The sequence below is a fragment of the Scyliorhinus canicula genome, chromosome 7, assembly GCF_902713615.1.
Source record: "Scyliorhinus canicula chromosome 7, sScyCan1.1, whole genome shotgun sequence".
NCBI lineage: Eukaryota > Metazoa > Chordata > Chondrichthyes > Carcharhiniformes > Scyliorhinidae > Scyliorhinus > Scyliorhinus canicula.
Window position 1 is genome coordinate 92,308,707 of NC_052152.1, and position 18,580 is coordinate 92,327,286.

The following is an 18,580-nucleotide window of genomic DNA, read 5'->3' on the forward strand; positions in this document are numbered from 1 at the left end:
TAGTGTCGTGACCAGAATCATAGAATCATAGCATTTACAGTGCAGAAGGAGGCCATTCGGCCCATCGAGTCTGCACCGGCCCTTGGAAAGAGCACCCTACTTCAGCCCACACCACCACCTATCCCCGTAACCCCATGTGATTTTTAAAAAAAATTTAGAAGGAGTAGCCGAACCCAGCAAGGGGGGTGGGGGGAGGAGGGGGTAACAGAGAAGGGGGTGGGAGGGGAGGGGAAGGGGGAGGGAAGGTGGGGAGGGGGAGGCAGGTGGGAGGATGAAGGAGGGAGAACAAGAGAGGGAAGCCAGAAGGGAGAAAAGAGGAGGGAACACAGACTCGGGGGGGGGGGGGGGGGGGGTGGGGAAGACCCCCCTCTCCTGTTATATGCCATGTGTTTTTTCCTTACTTTATTTTTTATTGATTGTTGTTTTCCTATGTATATATTTGTAATTATCCCATGCATAAAACCCAATAAAAACATTTAAAAAAAAGACCAGATGAGAAACCCAACACTTAACATTGCTTACACAAAAATAAATGATACTTTCCACAATCACTACCCCGATCGCCATTACTCCTTGCTCCAAGATTCTGATTTCTAACCTCCAGGCTCTGATATGAATATTAATGTCCCTCCCATTTGGGCTCAATCTCAAACTGCTGTTTGCAATACTTTTAAATAGTACAACACTTGATCCTGGTTTGTGGGAGATCGAGCGCTGCAGCTATTTTCTCAGAATTTGTAGATGGTAACAATTCCTAAAATATATTGCCAAAACCCATGACTTTCTTTCCCTACCACAGTAATATCATGACCACAGTTAATAGTAAACTTGAACATACAAAAAACTATAATTTAGAAGCTTGCTTTTTCAACTTAAAGAACGAGCTGGACCTTATTTATAACCTTTTGTGGTTCTGCTTTTGTAGCTAAAAAGCTTCAAAATGGGAAGATTGGATATATATTCATCCATCACAAATTTGAGACATCCCAAAATGCTTTACAGCCAATGGAGTACATTTTGAAGTGTAGTCGCCATAGTAATGTAGGAAACATGGCAGCCGATTAATGCATAGTATGGTCCCACAAACAGCGGTGACACATTAAGCTCTTACTACTGATTTTGGCTGAGTGCTAAATATTGGTCAAGATACTGGGGAAAATTCCCATACTTTTCTTCAAAATGTTAATCCATTTACATCCGATTTACGGACTGGAGGCCCAATTCTCCAAACTTCTGTGATGTTCCGGTTTTCGCAGCTAGCATTCACGCGGGCGTGGATTGCTGCAAGTGTTTTTAAGCGTGATCCTGATGTGGTGGACCTCATGGTCCGTCAAGGGGGTAAGTATGTAATGTTGATGCCCCTTATGTCCATCAGAGGGCCCCCACCCACAATGCAAATCCTGCCCACCCCACCCTCTAGCCCCCTACCCAATCAGGTACCCCCAATCAGACACCCCCAATCAAAGCCCACAATCAAACCCCCCATATCAAAGTCCCCCACATCAGAGACACCCTCATATCAGCGACACCTCTATATCAGAGAACCCCACATCAGGGACCCTCCTATAACAGACACCCCCATATCAGAGAGAGACCCCTCCCACATCAGAGACACCCTCATATCAGCGACACCTCTATATCAGAGAACACCACATCAGGGACCCTCCTATAACTGACACCCCCATATCAGAGAGAGACCCCTCCCATATCAGAGACACCCTCATATCAGAGACCCCCCTATATCAAAGGCCCCCCAATAGGAGGAATAGCGGGAGATGCACCTGACACCCAGGCTGTAATTCTCCGACCCGGCGCTGGGTACACTTCAAAATGTACTCCACAGAATCCGAGGTCGCACCCCGCCTCCCCGACTCTCCGGATTCCCCATTCTCCGGCGCTGTTTTTCGGGCACCCATGGGATCGCCGTCACGCCGGTCGGGGGCCGTTGACAGCGGCCCCCCTCAGCGATTCTCTGGGCCCCGATGGGCCGAGTGGCTGACAGGTTTGGCCGAGTCCCGCCGGCGTGGGTTACTCACCTCCCATAGGTAGGACCTGGAAGGTGAGTGTGCGGGGGCCGGCCTGGAGGGAGGGCGGAGGGATCTGACCCGGGGGGGGGGGGGCACAGTGGCCTGGCCTGCAATCAGGGCCTACTGATCGGTGGGCGGACTGGTTTACTCCACGCAAGCCCTTGTAGGACTCCGCCATATTGCCCAGGGGCCAGTGCGGAGAAAGGGAACCTCCTTTCTCTATGCGGAGAAATATGCTGGCCGTTCCACGCCAGCTGGAGCTGTGTCCGGATGCGAATTCCTCACTTTCAGGACCGTTGACGCCGGAGTTGTTGGTGCTGATTTTCACGACAGCCTGGGGACATAGCCCCATTATTAGAGTATCCCGCCCCCCAACGTCTCATCCAAAAGATAATGCAACATTCCTATAATGCTGCATTGCAGTGTCAGTCTACATGTTGTGTTGAAAGGCAGGTTTACATCTGCAAAACTACTTAAAGAGGTACAGCCTTCAACCGGAACCAAGAGGTGGGGGTGTTCTACTGAGCTCTACAGATTAGAAAGATTCTATTCTGATCTACTCTGGTGGTAAGAGCCTGATGTGATGGCCCCACCAGCTGATTTGCCGGGACTGCGCCCGCCAGCCCTTTGCCCAGAAGAGGGAGCAGCGTTTAAAACGATTCTGCAGAGCAAACTCCACACAACTCGTAGCCATGCAACCAAGGAGACCAGCCCCACGATTCGGGGATACTGACCTTGCCAGATTATTGGACGCGGTCGAGTCCAGACGGGATGCCTGTTCCCCCGAGGCACTTGTAGGGCATCCATAGAGCAGCCAGTGTCGCCTGGGAGAAAATGGCAGTGGCTGTCAGCATGGGGAGCATCACCAGCAGGACTGGCACTCAGTGCCATAAGAAGATCCACGACTGTATAGTTCAATTGTCACCAGCCCCCTGGCGGCACCCCCCCTCTCACACCCCTATGACCGTGCATCCAGCACAACCCCTGTCCAGCACCATGCCATGTCCCGGCCAACCCATGTCCAGCAAACCTGGGGGTACTGGTGCCAGTCGGGCAACCCCAGTGAGGTGAGAGGGGTGAGGTGAGGGCAGTCATATCATTGCCTGCCGGAGCTACCTCTAATAGTGCCCGAATAGGAAGACACACTCCTGTGCTCAATGCCAGGCCACCGAGGTTTATTTGGCAGTCATCCCACATCACAGAGGGCTGATCCACCACTGGTAAAAAGCCAGCAGCAGTGAGAAGGGGGCTCTTAATTGACCACATATAAAGCTCAGTTGGCCTCTGGGTAAAGGGCTGTAAAGTAGCACAGCAGCAAGATGATCGGCACAACTCCAAACTTGCCTTCCCTCACCATTTTACAGGCATCTCCCCCTCTCAGTCTTTGCACAGCTGGAGCTTGTACAATCCAGCCCTGTCAGTGTCTCAGCACTGGGCAGTGGCTAGTGCAGTGGAAGCCTGCATAGAACTTGTGAGAAAGGTTCATGTTGTTCAATTTTTTTAATTAAGGGGCAATTTAACGTGGCCAATCTACCTACCCTATCTTTGGGTTGTTGGGATGAGACCCACGCAGAAACAGGGAGAATGTGCTAACGTCACACGGTCAGTGACCCGGACCGGGATCAAACTTGGGTCCTTGGCACCTTGAGGCAACTGTGTTAACCACTGCGCCATCACGCTGCCCCCTTGGAGTTCATAATGATTTAGGGAATTAAAGGGTCCTCCCCATAAGTTAGCGGAGCAGCACTCCAGCTGTTGCGTGCATAATTGGATTGAAGCTTTGAATTTACTTCCGCGGTAGCTTGTTACTACTGACAGTCTCTTCCTCTATTTCCAGGTCATGGTATTGTTTGGTCTTCAAAGGCCATTGTATGGCAGGTAGGGCCTTTTTGTCCATTGCATTTAAAACTCTTGAAGAGAAATATTCACCCGTTCACTGGCTAATAGCATCTGCCACTCTGACTCACAACCGCAATGACGTTTCTATTGCATCATGCACTATCTGCTGGAAATACCACAAAAATAATGACATGAGGACCTGATATTTCATTACAAAAAACCTCAGGAGGAGCAGTCTCAGTCGTTTTGTGCTAGTCGGTATGTAAGGATATTAAGAATATGGGCGGGATTCAACGTTGGGCGACGCTGAAATCGCGAAACACGATTGGCGGAGAATAGTCTCCAACGTCAAAATAACACTCCGCCTCGGTGGTTCCCCAGACGGTACAGCAGGAGTGGAGGCGGCCTGCTGTGACTCCTGCTCTGTGACATGGAACCCCGTTGGCGCGTGTCTCCTGGGGCGACCCGACCTGGATGGGCCCAGCCGCTGCTCGGGAGTCTCAGGTGTTGTGGTGTCGCCCTGTTCTGTCCGTTGGCCCCCAGATGCACCAGGGACAGATGGGGTGGGGAGGGAATCCGAGGTGCTGCAGTGTTCCAGCACCTCCCCTGTGGGAGCCACCGACATGGGCCCCATGACTTCCTCCTCCCTCGGGGTGCCCGATGGCCCTGGGCTACTCCATGAGATGGGGGTGCGAGCGGAGCCATCCTGAGACCCCCTGCCACTTGGTGCTGCCAGTACTGGAGACCTGATCTGGTCTTGACCAGGGCCTGCATGGTCGCGGCCATGGAGCACAGGAGGGGGACCATCTCTATCTGGGACTCAACCACATCACGTTGTGACTCCGCTACCACACTGTGGGTCTGTGCCACATCAGCCAGTGACTGGGCTACCTCCCTCTGGGACGGGGCCACCTCACCCAGTGTCTGCGCCACGCTGGCCAGTGCCTGGGCAATGCTGCCGATGTTCCCAGCCATGGCCTGCTGTGGCTGGGTCATGCTGAGGAGCGCCGCTGCAATATCCAGGTGGGTCTGGTACATGGCAGCCTGTGAGATGGCAACCCTGTCCTGGGACTCAGCCACTGACTGCACAGAATGCCCCAGGCCTTGGACACGTTGATCCATAGCCAAAACCGTTGCCCCCAATGCATCCACCGCGCACGCCACCTGTGCGGTGTCGGCCTGGGTGGAGGCATGTTCGGCACTATACCCTGCTCCTGCATGCGGATGGACACCTCCACCGGATGCCCGCCGCCATTCCCTCTTGTGGTCACTGGCTCTCAGAATGCACCTGCACTGTGGCTGGGACTGGATGTTCCAGAAGCCCGGGATCCGTCTGGACGGTAGCTGGGGCCTGGGGCCGGCCTGCCCTCTGACTGCCTGGCCCCTCGGCTGCTCCTACCTTGACCTACTGCACTGGATGAGCTCTGTGGTGCGCACCAGATAGTGTCCCAGGAGCCTCTTCACTAATGTGCCCAACTGAATTGAGTGTCTCTGGGATGGTGAAGAGTGTAGGAGACAGCTGTGACGGAAGGTCCGTGTCCTCCTCCGATCCGAGCTCCGGGGTGTCCTGAGTCTCGGGCGGAGGGCTGGTGTTCGGGCTGCTCTCCCCAATAGTGCTCAGCTGTCTGGGAGGCACCGGCTCTGGCATTGGCTGGGGTGGGGGGTTGAGGGGGGTGTGGGGCTAAGGGGTGTGTGGGGGTGAGCGTGGTGTGGGGATGGGGGGGTTCTCGACACACATGCCATGGACAACCTTAACTCACCAGGGTCTCACTTGCTCGCCTGTGACTGCACTCCACCCCGGCGAACTCCTTTTCCTCTGGGTTACTGGCCACGTTCAGGGCCCTCTGCTTGGGCATGGTGAGGGCCACAGGTCTGGTGGTCCTCCTCCAGTCTTCTCCCGCTCCCAGCGGTTGTGCACGGCCTTCTGGGGGTGGGGAAGGAAACACATACAATGACACCATCGCATGCAGCCCAGGGATTGGGTAGATGGTGGCCTCAGTGGCCAGGGTACCCGGTTATGGCGGATGGCATGGGTGCTGGCATGTGGGGCAGGGTTAGTGGCAGGGGCATGGAGCAGCAAACACACCCTGGCCACCCTGAGAAGGTTGTGGAGTTTCTTCCGCATCTGCAGTCAAGACGACATTGCCTGCAGCGCTGACCGCCTTTGCCAGCTGCACCAGGCACTGGGAAGCCATCAGCTGCTGGCTTTAGAATTTGCTCATTTTATTTTCCACAAATTCAGGAGTGGTGTTTTTCTGTAATTCATGACAAAGTTTGGTGCAATACACCTTTCACCCTCTGGAAGGTACAGCAAAGGGGCTAGTTTTTAACTTACTGTCATTTCTAACCCATCCAGGCAAAGCACTCTTCACCGACTAACTTGGCTGAATCTGTAGATCGAAGAACATTCAACACTGCTGAGATTTTTATATGCAAATGGGATCTGTGTCTTCCTCGATAAGGAAAGGAAATTGCATTAATTGTCAGCGGGGATAATTTTACACCTGGAAATCAAAGTGAAAATGGTGAGTGGTCCTGATTTTTCAGTTTCCATGTGAGCCTCTGCTCCTCCCCAACCCCCACCACCACTCAGCTGCTAAAAATTCTCAAAATTCTATTTCTGTAATTCTTTCTTTCTCGCTCTCTCTCTCTCTCTTATCCTCACCCCCCACAATGGCTGCAACATGTGATTGGTCTGGACTATGTGACCATGAGAAACTCTGGGGATTAAGGCGACCCTTGAAAACTCTGAGCAAGGATTTCAGAATGCCCAATTATCAGTTTCTTAAAACTTCAAGCATCCTCAGGATCAGCCTGTCCCTGTCTATGTCCTCATCTGTGACAGTGGAGAATGGCAGCTGGGTCATGCTGGGAGTCAGCACCATCCTCTATGTGGTTCTGTTTGTCACTACGTGCCTGTTAGTCAGTATGTCAATTTCTGTATTGATAACAGTGATGCCTCTATTAGATACTGTCGCCATTCTGGAAAGCTGCCCTAGGAAGACGAGGTAATGGAACCTAAGGGCTACAGAGTACCGCATAGAGAAACATTAAACTCTGACACTGAAATATCTGTCCAACTGATCCAGTCTATGTTCGTGTTTATCCTCCATACAGACATTGGTTCTAATCCCATATACCTGTAGTCAGAGGATAATAAAATTATACTGTAAATGCCCCTGGAGTTTTAATAAGCCCTGTGATGAACTGCTGTTTTGCAAGATTAGACTGAAAGATGCAACATGCTTTGAGATAACATTTTGCTCAAATTGCCTGCTTCTTGCTTCAAGCATTCTGTGGTGTGCCTATAGAAAGGAGCCAGTGTTACAACAATCTGTTCCCGATAAAGTTACGAGATGTAGAACTCAGCTAAATGAGTGGTATGACCATTTTTAAATGTGCGGTTCATTAGCAACAAATGAAGGGCAATTAGGGAGGACTTCCGGTGGCGGCTATGAAGTAGTAGGTCGCACATTTGGTGGCTCCCGCCCGGGTCGGACCTTTGGACCTTTTCCCCCGATTTTTTACCGGACTTGATTTGGAAAATTGATGGTAGAGACAATTGTTGGTTGGATTCCCACATCGGTGCCTGAAGAGGCAGACTCGAAGTGCTCGCAAAGGAAGAAATAGACGAACAGAGAAGGCTTGGGCTGAAGCTGCAGGGGGAGAAAGCATGACGGATGACCGGAGTCTGGGCTTGTCGACCCAGCGGTCAGCAGAGCAGCTGGTGCAATTTATCCAGGAGGGCTTCGCCAAGCAGAAGCAGGAATGCTTGGACACGATTAAAGAATCAATTGCGCGGCAGGAGCTCAGATTGGATGCCCAAGATCGGCCGATCCAGAAATTAGAGAAGGCGCTGGCTGAGCAGGAGGAACATCAAACTGCGGTGGAGTTGAAGGTGCGGATGCTGAGAGACCAGCAGAAGAAGCTCCTGGAGAAGGTGGAGGAACTAGAGAATAGGTCCCGCCGGCAGAACCTGAGAATCGTCGGTCTCCCGGAGGGGTCCGAAGGAGCGGACGCTGGGACATACTTAGCGGGCATGTTCGAAAAGCTTCTGGGGGATGGGTCGCTCACAGAGCGTTCGCAAGGAAGCCACAAGTGGGGGACCCCCCCCCCCCCCCACCCCCCCTCCGAGGGCAATGGTGGTGAGATTCCAGTTACTTGGACAAGGAGCGTATTTTACAGTGGGCCACGCAGACACGGTGCTGTAAATGGGAGAACAGTATCCTGCGGATATATCAGGACCTGAGTGCGGAGGTGGCCAGGAGAAGAGCAGGGTTCAATCAGATGAAGCTGACCGTTTTTAAGAAAAAGGTGAAGTTTGGACTGCTGTATCCGGCCCGTCTCTGGGTCACGTATGAGGAGCAACATTTTTATTTTTAGTCGCCTGAGGAAGCGATGGACTTTGCGAAAAGGAAAGGACTGGTGGCGGACTGAGGACTTTGAACATTGCTGCAATGTTCATGTTTTAAAAAAAAAGTTTCTTGTTTTTCATTTGTTGGACGTTATTTGTAATGCCTTCTGTATTGATTTGAGGCCAGTTGCAGAGTTAAAGTGAGTTAAAGTTTACATTTGCACTGATGGGGGATGGAGGTGTGTTTGTTATATGCTGGATCTTCTGTTTGATCTTTTCTTTGTTTACCGTTTTTTACCAGGGCAATTGGGCTGGGACTGGTTTTTCGTTTGAATATGTGTGTATGAGCGGGGGGGGGGGGGGGGGGGGAGAACAATAGGTGGGAGAATATCTGGCGCCAGGGGAGGGGCCACCAAGCTAGCTGGGCGGGCTAGCTCACGGAATCGCAGTGGGGGGTGACCAGATGTTGGCTTATCAAAGGGGTTGATTTACATTGTGCTGTTACTAGGGGGGGAATGTTCTGCTGACGAGGGAGGGACTTTTGCTGAGGGACAGAGAGGAGGTCGAGGGTGGAGGCTGCCTGTGGGGGCAGGCCAGTGGAGGCGTGGGGCACGAGCTGGAGACTGGCCCAAGAAAGGTGATGGCTGATCGATGAAGGGAGGGACGATTATCCCTCCAACTAGGCTGATCACCTGGAATGTCCGAGGGCTAAATGGGCCGGTTAAGAGGGCACGCGTGTTCACGCATCTGAGAGGACTGAAGGCGGACGTGGTAATACTGCAGGGGATGCACCTTAGAGTAGCTGATCAGATCAGATTAAGGAATGGATGGGTTAGACAGGTTTTTCACTCGGGGCTGGACTTGAAGACTAGAGGGGTCGCGATCCTGATTAACAAGCAAGTGGCATTTGAGGTGAGAAGAATAGTTATGGTTGTGGGAGGCTGGTACATTATAGTCGGTGGGAAACTGGAGGGGTTGCAGATGGTACTAGTAAATGTGTATGCGCCAAATTGGGATGATGTGGAATTTAGAAAGAGGATGCTGGGGAAGATACCGGACCTGGATTCGCATAAGTTAGTCTGGGGGGGTGGATTCGCATAAGTTGGTCTGGGGGGGGGCTGGACGTGGGACTTTTAGCTGATGAAGAGGTGTGCGGGAAGCTGAAGAAATGTATTCAGAACTACCTGGCAGTCAACGACACGGGGGTAATTTCAGCAGAGGTGGTCTGGGAGGATTGAAGGGGGAGCTGATCTCGATATGGGCCCACAGGGAGAAGGTAGACAGGGCAGGGACGGACCAACTGGTAAAGGAGATACTACAGGTCAATAGGAGGTATGCACAGACCCCAGAGGCAGGGCTTTTAAGGAACGGCGGAAGCTACAGGCGGAGTTTGGCTTGTTAACCACAAGAAAGGCGGTAGAGCAGCTGAGAAATGCAAGGGGGGATTTATGAGCATGGAGAGAAGGCCAGCAGAATGCTTGCACAGCAGTTTAGAAAGAGGGAGGCAGCCAGGGAGATAGGGAAAGTAAAGGATGGAGATGGGAACCTGGTTGGAGATTCAGCAGGGGTGAATAAGGCGTTTAAGGCGTTTTACTGTTGGCTGTATGGGTCAGAATCTCCAGGTGGGCCAGAGGTGATGAGGCACTTCTTAGGGGGGCTGAATTTCCCAAAGGTGGACGAGGGGCTGGTAGCAGGGCTGGGGGCCCCGATCGGGTTAGAAGAGATAGCGGATGGTCTGAAGGCCATGCAGGCGGGTAAAGCCCTGGGGCCGGACGGGTACCCAGGGGAATTCTATAAAATGTTCTCTGGGATATTGGGGCCGCTGTTGATGTGGACATTCAATGAGGCAAGGGAGAGAGGGGGCCTCCCCCGACGAGGAGGAATCACAGCATGGTAGCACAGTGGTTAGCATAGTTGCTTCACAGCTCTAGGGTCCCAGGTTCGATTCCCCGCTGGGACACTGTGCGGAGCCTGCACGTTCTCCCAGTGTCTGCGTGAGTTTCCTCCGGGTGCTCCGGTTTCCTCCCACAGTCCAAAGACGTGCAGGTTAGGTGGATTGGCCGTGATAAATTGTCCTTAGTGACCAAAAAAGGTTAGATGCGGTTACGGGGATAGGGTGGAGGTGTGGGCTTCGGTGCAGACTCGATGGGCCGAATGGCCTCCTTCTGCACTGTAAATTCTATGATGTCACAGGCCATGATTTCATTGATCCTGAAGCAGGACAAGGACCTGGAGCTGTGTGGGTCCTACAGGCCTATATCCCTATTGAATGTGGACGTCAAACTGCTGGCCAAAATCTTGTCCTCTAGGATTGAGGATTGTGTTACAGACATTATTGGGGAGGACCACACGGGGTTTGTTAAGGGAAGGCAGTTGGTGGCCAATGTAAGAAGGTTGTAAAATGTGATCATGATGCCCCCACAAGGTAGGGAAGTGGCGGTAGTGGTCGCAATGGACGCAGAGAAGGCTTTTGATCGAGTAGAATGGGAATATCTGTGGGAGTTACTGGGACTGTTCGGATTTGGGTGGGGCTTTATTGACTGGGTCAGGTTGTTGTATTAGGCTTCTGTGGCGAGCGTATGGATGAATAGGACAATATCGGCCTATTTTAGGCTGCATCGGGGGACGACACAGGGATGCCACTTCTCCCCATTGTTGTTCGTGTTAGCCATAGAGCCGCTGGCAATTGTGCTGAGAGCCTCAAGGGGCTGGAAGGGGCTGGAAGGGGGGACAGCGGGTGGAACACAGAGCTTCACTTTATGCAGACGACCTGCTCCTGTATGTATCGGACCCAATAGAGGGGATGGAAGAAATCATGAGCATTCTTGGGGAATTTGGCCACTTTTCGGGGTATAAACTAAATATGGGGAAAAGTGAGATGTTTACGGTCCAGGTAAGGGGGCAGGAAAGGCGATTGGAGTGCCGTTTAGAGTGGTAGGATTGGATTGGATTGGATTTGTTTATTGTCACGTGTACCGAGGTACAGTGAAAAGTATTTTTCTGCAGGAAGCTCAACAGATCATTCAGTACATGGGAAGAAAAGGGAATTAAACAGAATTCAAGAAAATACATGAGAATACATAATAGGGCAACACAACATATACAATGTACTACATAAGGAGTATGTGGGAGCGGAGGGAGCATTAGTGTGGTCTCCAATCTGTAATAATCACTGGTTTGCCCTGGGAAGGATGGATGGTTTCTGAGATGGCAGAGAGCAGGGATTGAGAGGATGGGGGCTATGTTTATAGAGGGGAGCTTTCCTGGCCTGAGGGAGCTGGAGGATAAATTTGGATTGGCGAGGGGAAACAAATTTAGGTACCTGCAGGTGTGTGATTTCCTACGCAGGCAGGTTTCAACCTTCCCATTCCTACCACCAAGGGGGATACAGGACAGGATAGTTTCCAGAGGGTGGGTGGGAGAAGGGAGGGTCTCTGACATTTACAAGGAGCTCATGGGGTCAGAGGAGATGTAGACCGAGGAGCTGAAGTGAAAGTGGGAAGAGGAGTTGGGAGGAGAGATAGAGGATGGTCTCTGGGCGGATGCGTTGAGTAGAGTCAACGCATCCACAACATGTGCCAGGCTCAGCCTGATACAATTCAAGGTTGTTCAGCGGGCTCACATGGCAGTGGCCCGGATGAGCAGGTTCTTTGGGGTAGAAGACAGGTGTGCAAGGTGTGCTGGAGGACCAGCGAACCATGTCCACATGTTCTGGACATGCCCAAAGCTTAGGGGATTCTGGGAGGGGTTTGTGGATGTCATGTCCACGGTGTTAAAAACAAGGGTGGCAATGAGTCCAGAGGTGGCAATTTTCGGAGTGTCGGAAGATTTGGGAATCCAGGAGGAGAAAGAGGCAGATGTTCTGGCCTTTGCTTCCCTGGTAACCCGGAGATGGATATTATTAGCTTGAAGGGACTCAAAGCCCCTGAAGTCGGAGATCTGGCTATCAGACATGGCTAGCTTTCTCTGCTTGGAGAAAATCAAGTTCGCCTTGAGGGTCAATGTTAGGGTTTGCCCGGAGGTGGCAGCCGTTCGTTGACGTCTTTGCGGCAAATTAATCATTAGCAGAAAGGCGGGGGGGGGGGGGGGGGGGGGGGGGGGGTTAGCTTAGTTTAGAGTAGGGGGTTAGTAAAGGCAGGATGTGCAAGGGAGGAAGACGGCTTTTGCACTATGTTTATAAATTAATGTACATTCTTTACTTTGTTGTTGTTGTAAAACCATAAATACCTCAATAAAATGTTTATTTAAAAAAATGAAGGGCAATTAGGGATGGGCAGTAAATGCTGGCCTAGCCTGTGGCACCCACATCCTGTAAATTAATAATAAATAAATAAACCACAATTTTACGACCAACCTTTGATTGGACATCCTCCCTCCACATCTCTTGCTTCCTCTCTGCTTCCCACAGAGTCACTTGTACAAATGCAGCTCAGAAGATGCAGACTTGGGAATCCCTTCACCAACCATGCTCTCTCCGTCTCGTCAATTGCAGAGTTATCCTGTAAAACTGAGCACTTAAATTTGTGATGGTGGACTTTTGGTATCCACATGACAGAAACAGTTATGTCAGTAGTATGCATCATGTCAGTGAAGTATACGGAAGGAATCATCAAAGGGAGCAACAGTTGAGAATATGAAAGGAAGTGAGTTGCTGTGAAGAGTGTAATGGCGGATTATAGGTAATCATGTGAAGCTGGTCTAAACCGTAACATCATTATGGATGGGATGGAACTTGGCATGGCATTCATGGGTGGCATGGTAGCACAGTCGTTAGCACTGTTGCTTCACAGTGCCAGTGGTCCGGGTTCGTTTCCCAGCTTGGGTCATTATTTGTGCGGAGTCTGCTGTTCTCCCCGTGTCTGCATGGGTTTCCTCCTGGTGCTCCGGTTTCTCCCACGAGTCCTAAAAGACGTGCTATTAGGTAAATTAGACATTCTGAATCCTCTCTCAGTGTACCCGAACAGGCACCGTAGCGTGGCGACTAGGGGATTTTCACAGTAACTTCATTGCAGTGACATTGCAGTCAGCCCACTTGTGACACTAATAAAGATTATTATTATTAATACACTGGATTCAATGAAGTACCAAAAATCAGTGCAAATTCTCATCTAAAATATCATATTGCAGTTGTTCTATTCCAGTAAACCAATGGGTAAAGGAAGATTCAGGAACCAACCTTCACTCACTCCTACGTTTATTTGCAGAGTGAAACATTACAAGCTACACCTCCAAACCACACTCTAGCTTTGGTAGTGCCTCTTTATATTTGTTGATTGAAATCACAATTAATGACCTCGACCTCCATATAATTAAATACAATTAGCATATAATTATTATGTAGATTTGGCTCTGCAAACTTTACCAGATCCACACTTCAAACTATGGTGTGAAAGCTCACCATAACTGCGGTAAGTAATTTTATGATTTAATCAAGAGGAGAAACGTGACTTTCAGCATTAATATTTTTGACTTACTAATAGCTCCTGGATATTACTTCCAGTTGGTCGTTAGTCACTGTTTTTGACCTTTGTTATATACTTTGCTGTTGCTGGTAAGTTAAATATGGAAAATATAGACAGAGAATGTAGAGAGTAAACTTTCCCTTTAATGGAGTTCTGCATCTACAATTTCTCTGCAATAAAATCATAAGAAACAGCCATTATTATTATTATTTTAATAGAAAACAATTGTATTTAAATATAGAAAATATTTAGTAATGCCAACTTCCCGTTTCAATTTATTTGCAATATTTCTTTAGGCACAGGGAACATCAGATTCGGCATTGATTTTACTGTTCTTCCTCTTTCTGCTCAACTTTGTTGTAACACCACTCACAACCGGCTGGATTCCCAGAAGCCTCCCATGTGATGTGAGCATACAGAACAATGGCTCCTCGATTCAGTTAGACTGTAGAAGCCATCGCCTTCACCAAGTACCACGAAACATTCCTTCCAACGCAACCAGCCTAGATCTAGCATATAATCAGATCACAAATATTTCCAATTGCTCCTTCTCCAGCTTACAAAACCTAACCAAAATAGATCTGAGGGGGAACGTTTTACCCGGGAAAAACATGCTCATAGCAAAAGGCAGCTTCTCCACCTTGAAAAAACTACAAGAATTATATCTAGATGAAAACCAACTCTTCAAAATCCCTATGAAACTGCCATCGAGTTTGGAATTGCTCAGCCTTAATGGCAATAAGATTCTAAATATAACAAAAGACAATCTACCAAACCTGTCAAACGTAGAAGTACTTTACTTGTCACAGAACTGTTACCATCACAACCCCTGCAACATGCCTAACCATATCGGTGACGGGGCATTTTCAAGCATCAACAATCTGAAGAATCTCACACTTGCCGCAAATAATTTAACTTCTGTTCCTCGAAACCTGCCAGAAACTTTAATCTCTTTAAGTCTCCGGAAGAACAGAATTCAAACCATTAACCAAGACGATTTTCATCAGCTGATTGATCTGGAATTCCTTGACCTAACTGGAAACTGTCCTAGGTGTTTCAATGCTCCTTACCCATGTGAACCCTGCCCTGGAGGCAGTTCCATTCACATACATCCTTATGCTTTTCAAAGGCTTACAAAGTTACAGACGTTAATTCTTTCCAGCAACTCCCTTGATAAAATGCAAAGCAGCTGGTTTCAGAACTGTACTGACTTGAAGGTCCTGCATCTTGAACTGAATTTCTTAGTTACCGAAATTGCTACTGGAGACTTTTTGAACCATTTGCCCAGATTAGAAGAGCTTGACTTGTCATTCAACTACAAAATAGCATCCTATCCAAAAAATATCAACCTTTCAAGTAACTTTTCCAAATTAATCTCCTTAAGGCAATTACGCATTGAAGGCTATGTTTTCAAAGAGATCAATTCACAAGATCTAAGTCCACTGTACAGTCTCTGCAATCTTACCGTTCTTAACCTCGCAACGAACTTCATTAAACAAGCAGACTTAATGATCTTTAAACAACTTCCATCGCTAAAGGTAATATATCTGTCAGAGAATAGGTTATCACCTCCATCAAATGACAGAAATCCTCTTTGTGGTTCTATGTACAAAGATCAACATCTCCCTTATTTAGAATCTAGTTTAAAAGATTCACGTTTACTATCTGGAAATGACAATCGGGCATATGAACCCCTTCACAATGATGGTGATGATATCCAAAGACTAAATGTGAAGTTGGCCTGTTATTCTTACGGGAAGACATTGGATTTGAGTTTGAACAATATATTTTTCATCACTCCAAAGCAGTTTAAAGGTTTTGACGACATCAAGTGCCTGAATTTGTCAGGAAATGCAATTGGGCAAGCTTTAAATGGTACTGAGTTTGCATCCTTGCCCAATTTGAAATATTTAGATCTTTCTTATAATCGACTCGATCCAGCTTATGATAATGCTTTTAAAGAACTGCGGCAACTGGAAGTGTTGGACTTAAGTTACAACAAACACTACTTTGTTGTTGAGGGTGTCACACACAACATGGGTTTCATTGAAAACCTTAAATATTTGAAAGTGTTGAACTTAAGCTACAATGCCATCTTTACATTGACAGAGTCAGGATTGAACAGTGATTCCTTGGAAGTTTTGAAATTCCAAGGGAATTGCCTGAATATCTTATGGAATGGGGTGGACAGTAGATATATAAGCTTATTTAAAAATCTACCTAATTTAACATATCTTGATTTATCTTCTAACCAACTGCGTCATATTCCATCTGATGTTTATGAAAATTTACCCCTTAATTTGTCATTTTTGTCTTTAAGCCATAACAGTTTATTTGGGGTCAATTGGAATAAACTACAGTTATTAAAGAATCTGCTGACCTTAGATCTGAGCAGCAATAAGTTAACCGTTGCCCCTGATAAACTATATAATAGTACCAAGTCCCTCCAGAAACTTTTGTTGAGAAGTAATAGAATTTCTCATCTTCCTGTAAGCTTCTTCACATCAGCAAACAGAATAAAATATCTTGATTTAAGCGATAACAAAATTAAAATGTTAAACCGGATAGATTTTCCAGCAAATGAAAAGCTTTTCCTGGAAGTATTGGTAATAAAAGGGAATCCTTTTTATTGCACTTGTGAACTTGCACCGTTTATTGCATGGGTTAATACTTCGGACCTGCGCATTCCTCAATTGGCCACTGATGTTACCTGTGAATCACCTGAAAATGAGCACGGACAGAGCATTATTCTCTTTGATCAGCACGCATGTACACTGGATGGTGTTGCAGCTTTATTAAGTTTGGCTTCTGCCATCATTATTTTTTGCACTATATTTGTTGCAGTGACCCACCATTTGTTTTACTGGGACATGTGGTACCTTTACAATTTCTGCAATTTTCGGTTGAATGGGTATCGCTCTCTTGAAGAGCAGAGCTGTTCCTTTGACGCATTCATTGCTTATGACACTTCAGATCTGGCTGTGACAGACTGGGTTGTCAATGAACTATTAGTTCACTTGGAAGGTAAAGGAGAAAAGCAACTTTCCGTGTGTTTGGAAGAGAGAGATTGGGAGTTAGGAATGGCTGTTGTCGAAAATCTTTCTCAAAGTATACATAAGAGCAAAAAGACTGTGTTTGTGCTCACAAGGAGTTATGTTAAGGGAGGAACCTTCAAAACAGCTTTTTATATGGCTCACCAAAAACTCATGGATGAAAATGAAGATGTAATCCTATTGGTTTTGTTGGAGCCTGTTTTAATCAACTCAAAGTATTTGAAATTGAGGGAGAGGTTATGTAGCAACTCTGTGTTACGTTGGCCTAAAAACCCTAATTCTGAAGGCTTTTTTTGGCAATGCTTAAGGAATGCAATAGCCTCAAACAATCAGTCAAGATACAACACAATTGTGGAATTCACTTAACTCAAGCTGAACTGTTTTTCACTTTTATCTACATAACGTACAATCTTTAGTCAGGTAGGTGTAAGGTCCATTCTACTTGCTTAGCTATCCGCTCACAGTCCTCGTTTGTTATGTGTTTTGTGATTTACAGCACAGAAGGAGATCATTCAGCCATCATGTCTGCACCGGCTCCCAAAAGAGCCGGTCCCATTCCCCAGCCCTATCTCTGTAGCCCTCTAAATTAATCACTTTCAAATATATATCCAGCTCTCTTATGAAACATCCTATGGAATCCACCTCCAACACTCTCCCACACTTCAAAATCACGAGTCTCTGAGTAAAGAAGTTTCTCCTCATCTCAATCCTAGCTCTCTTGCTGACCATCTTGAAATTGTGACCCTGAGTCACTAACATACCAACCAATGGAAACAGAATATCCTTTTTCATCCTGTCAAAATTGTTCATAATTTTGAACACCTCAATAAGGTCACCTCTTAATCTTCTCTGCTCCAAGGAGAACAAGCCCAATTTCTCCAATCTTTCCTTGTATCTAAAATTCTTCATTTGTGGTATCATTCTAGTAAATCTCCTCTGCACTCTCTCCAGGCCTTTAACATCCTTCCTTAAATAAAGTGCCCAGAACGGGGATTTCCACAGTAACGTCATTGCAGTGTTAATGGAAGCCTACTTGTACACGAATAAAGATTATTATTATATGGCTTGACCAATAATTTGTAGAGGTATAGCATCACTTCCTTGCTTTTGAACTCTACCCTCTATTTATAAACCAAGGATCCTATAAGCCTTCTTAACAACTGTTTCAACTTGCCTGGCCATATGCAGAGAATTGTGCACTTGAACCCCGAGGCCCCTCTGCTCCTGTACTCCCCACAAAGGTGTACCATTGAGCCTATATTGTCGCCCCATGTTTCTTCGACCAAAATGCATTACCTCGCATTTCACTGCATTGAAGTTCATCTGCCAAGTGTAAGCCCATTTGGCCAACTTGTCAATGTCCCTATGAAGTCACTCAGCGTCATCCTCACAATTCAGTTTTCTCCCCAGCTGAGTATCATATGAAAATTTAGAGATTTTGCCCTCAACACCCACTTCTAAATTCCAAAACTGAGCCCTGGGGAACACCATTTTCAACTCGTCTCCAGTCTGAGAAATGCCCATCTGTACCTACCCTACACTCTGTTTCCTATCTCTTAGCCAACTTTTTTTTTAACAGAAAATTTTATTGAGGTATTTTTTGGCATTGTAAACAGTAACAATATACATTAGTGTGCAGATACCAATTACAAAAAACATAGTGCAAATAACAGTTCCTCTCTCGCAAATAGACCCGCCTATTCTTCCCCCCACTCTACACTATTCTACGCTCCCCCCCACCCCTCCCCTCCACCCGCTGATGATTAGTTCCCCGCGAAGAAGTCGATGAATGGTTGCCACCTCCGGGCGAACCCCGATAGTGATCCTCGGAAGGTGAACTTGATT

General features: G+C 47.8%; 1 protein-coding gene across 3 annotated transcripts in view; it reads left to right on the forward strand.

The window, feature by feature from the left end:
• Positions 1 to 18,580, forward strand: part of LOC119969193 (toll-like receptor 8) — a 106,575-nt gene that overhangs the window by 16,971 nt on the left and 71,024 nt on the right. For 2 of the 3 annotated variants that reach the window (XM_038802453.1, XM_038802454.1), the window contains exons 2-3: positions 6,223 to 6,391; positions 13,979 to 17,256. In XM_038802453.1, the coding sequence (XP_038658381.1) occupies positions 6,389 to 6,391; positions 13,979 to 17,101 (3,126 nt within the window). In that variant the 5' untranslated portion in view covers positions 6,223 to 6,388 and the 3' untranslated portion in view covers positions 17,102 to 17,256. Of the gene's footprint in view, positions 1 to 6,222; positions 6,392 to 13,978; positions 17,257 to 18,580 lie in introns of those variants that run through there. The other variant, XR_005461307.1, reaches the window with a different exon arrangement.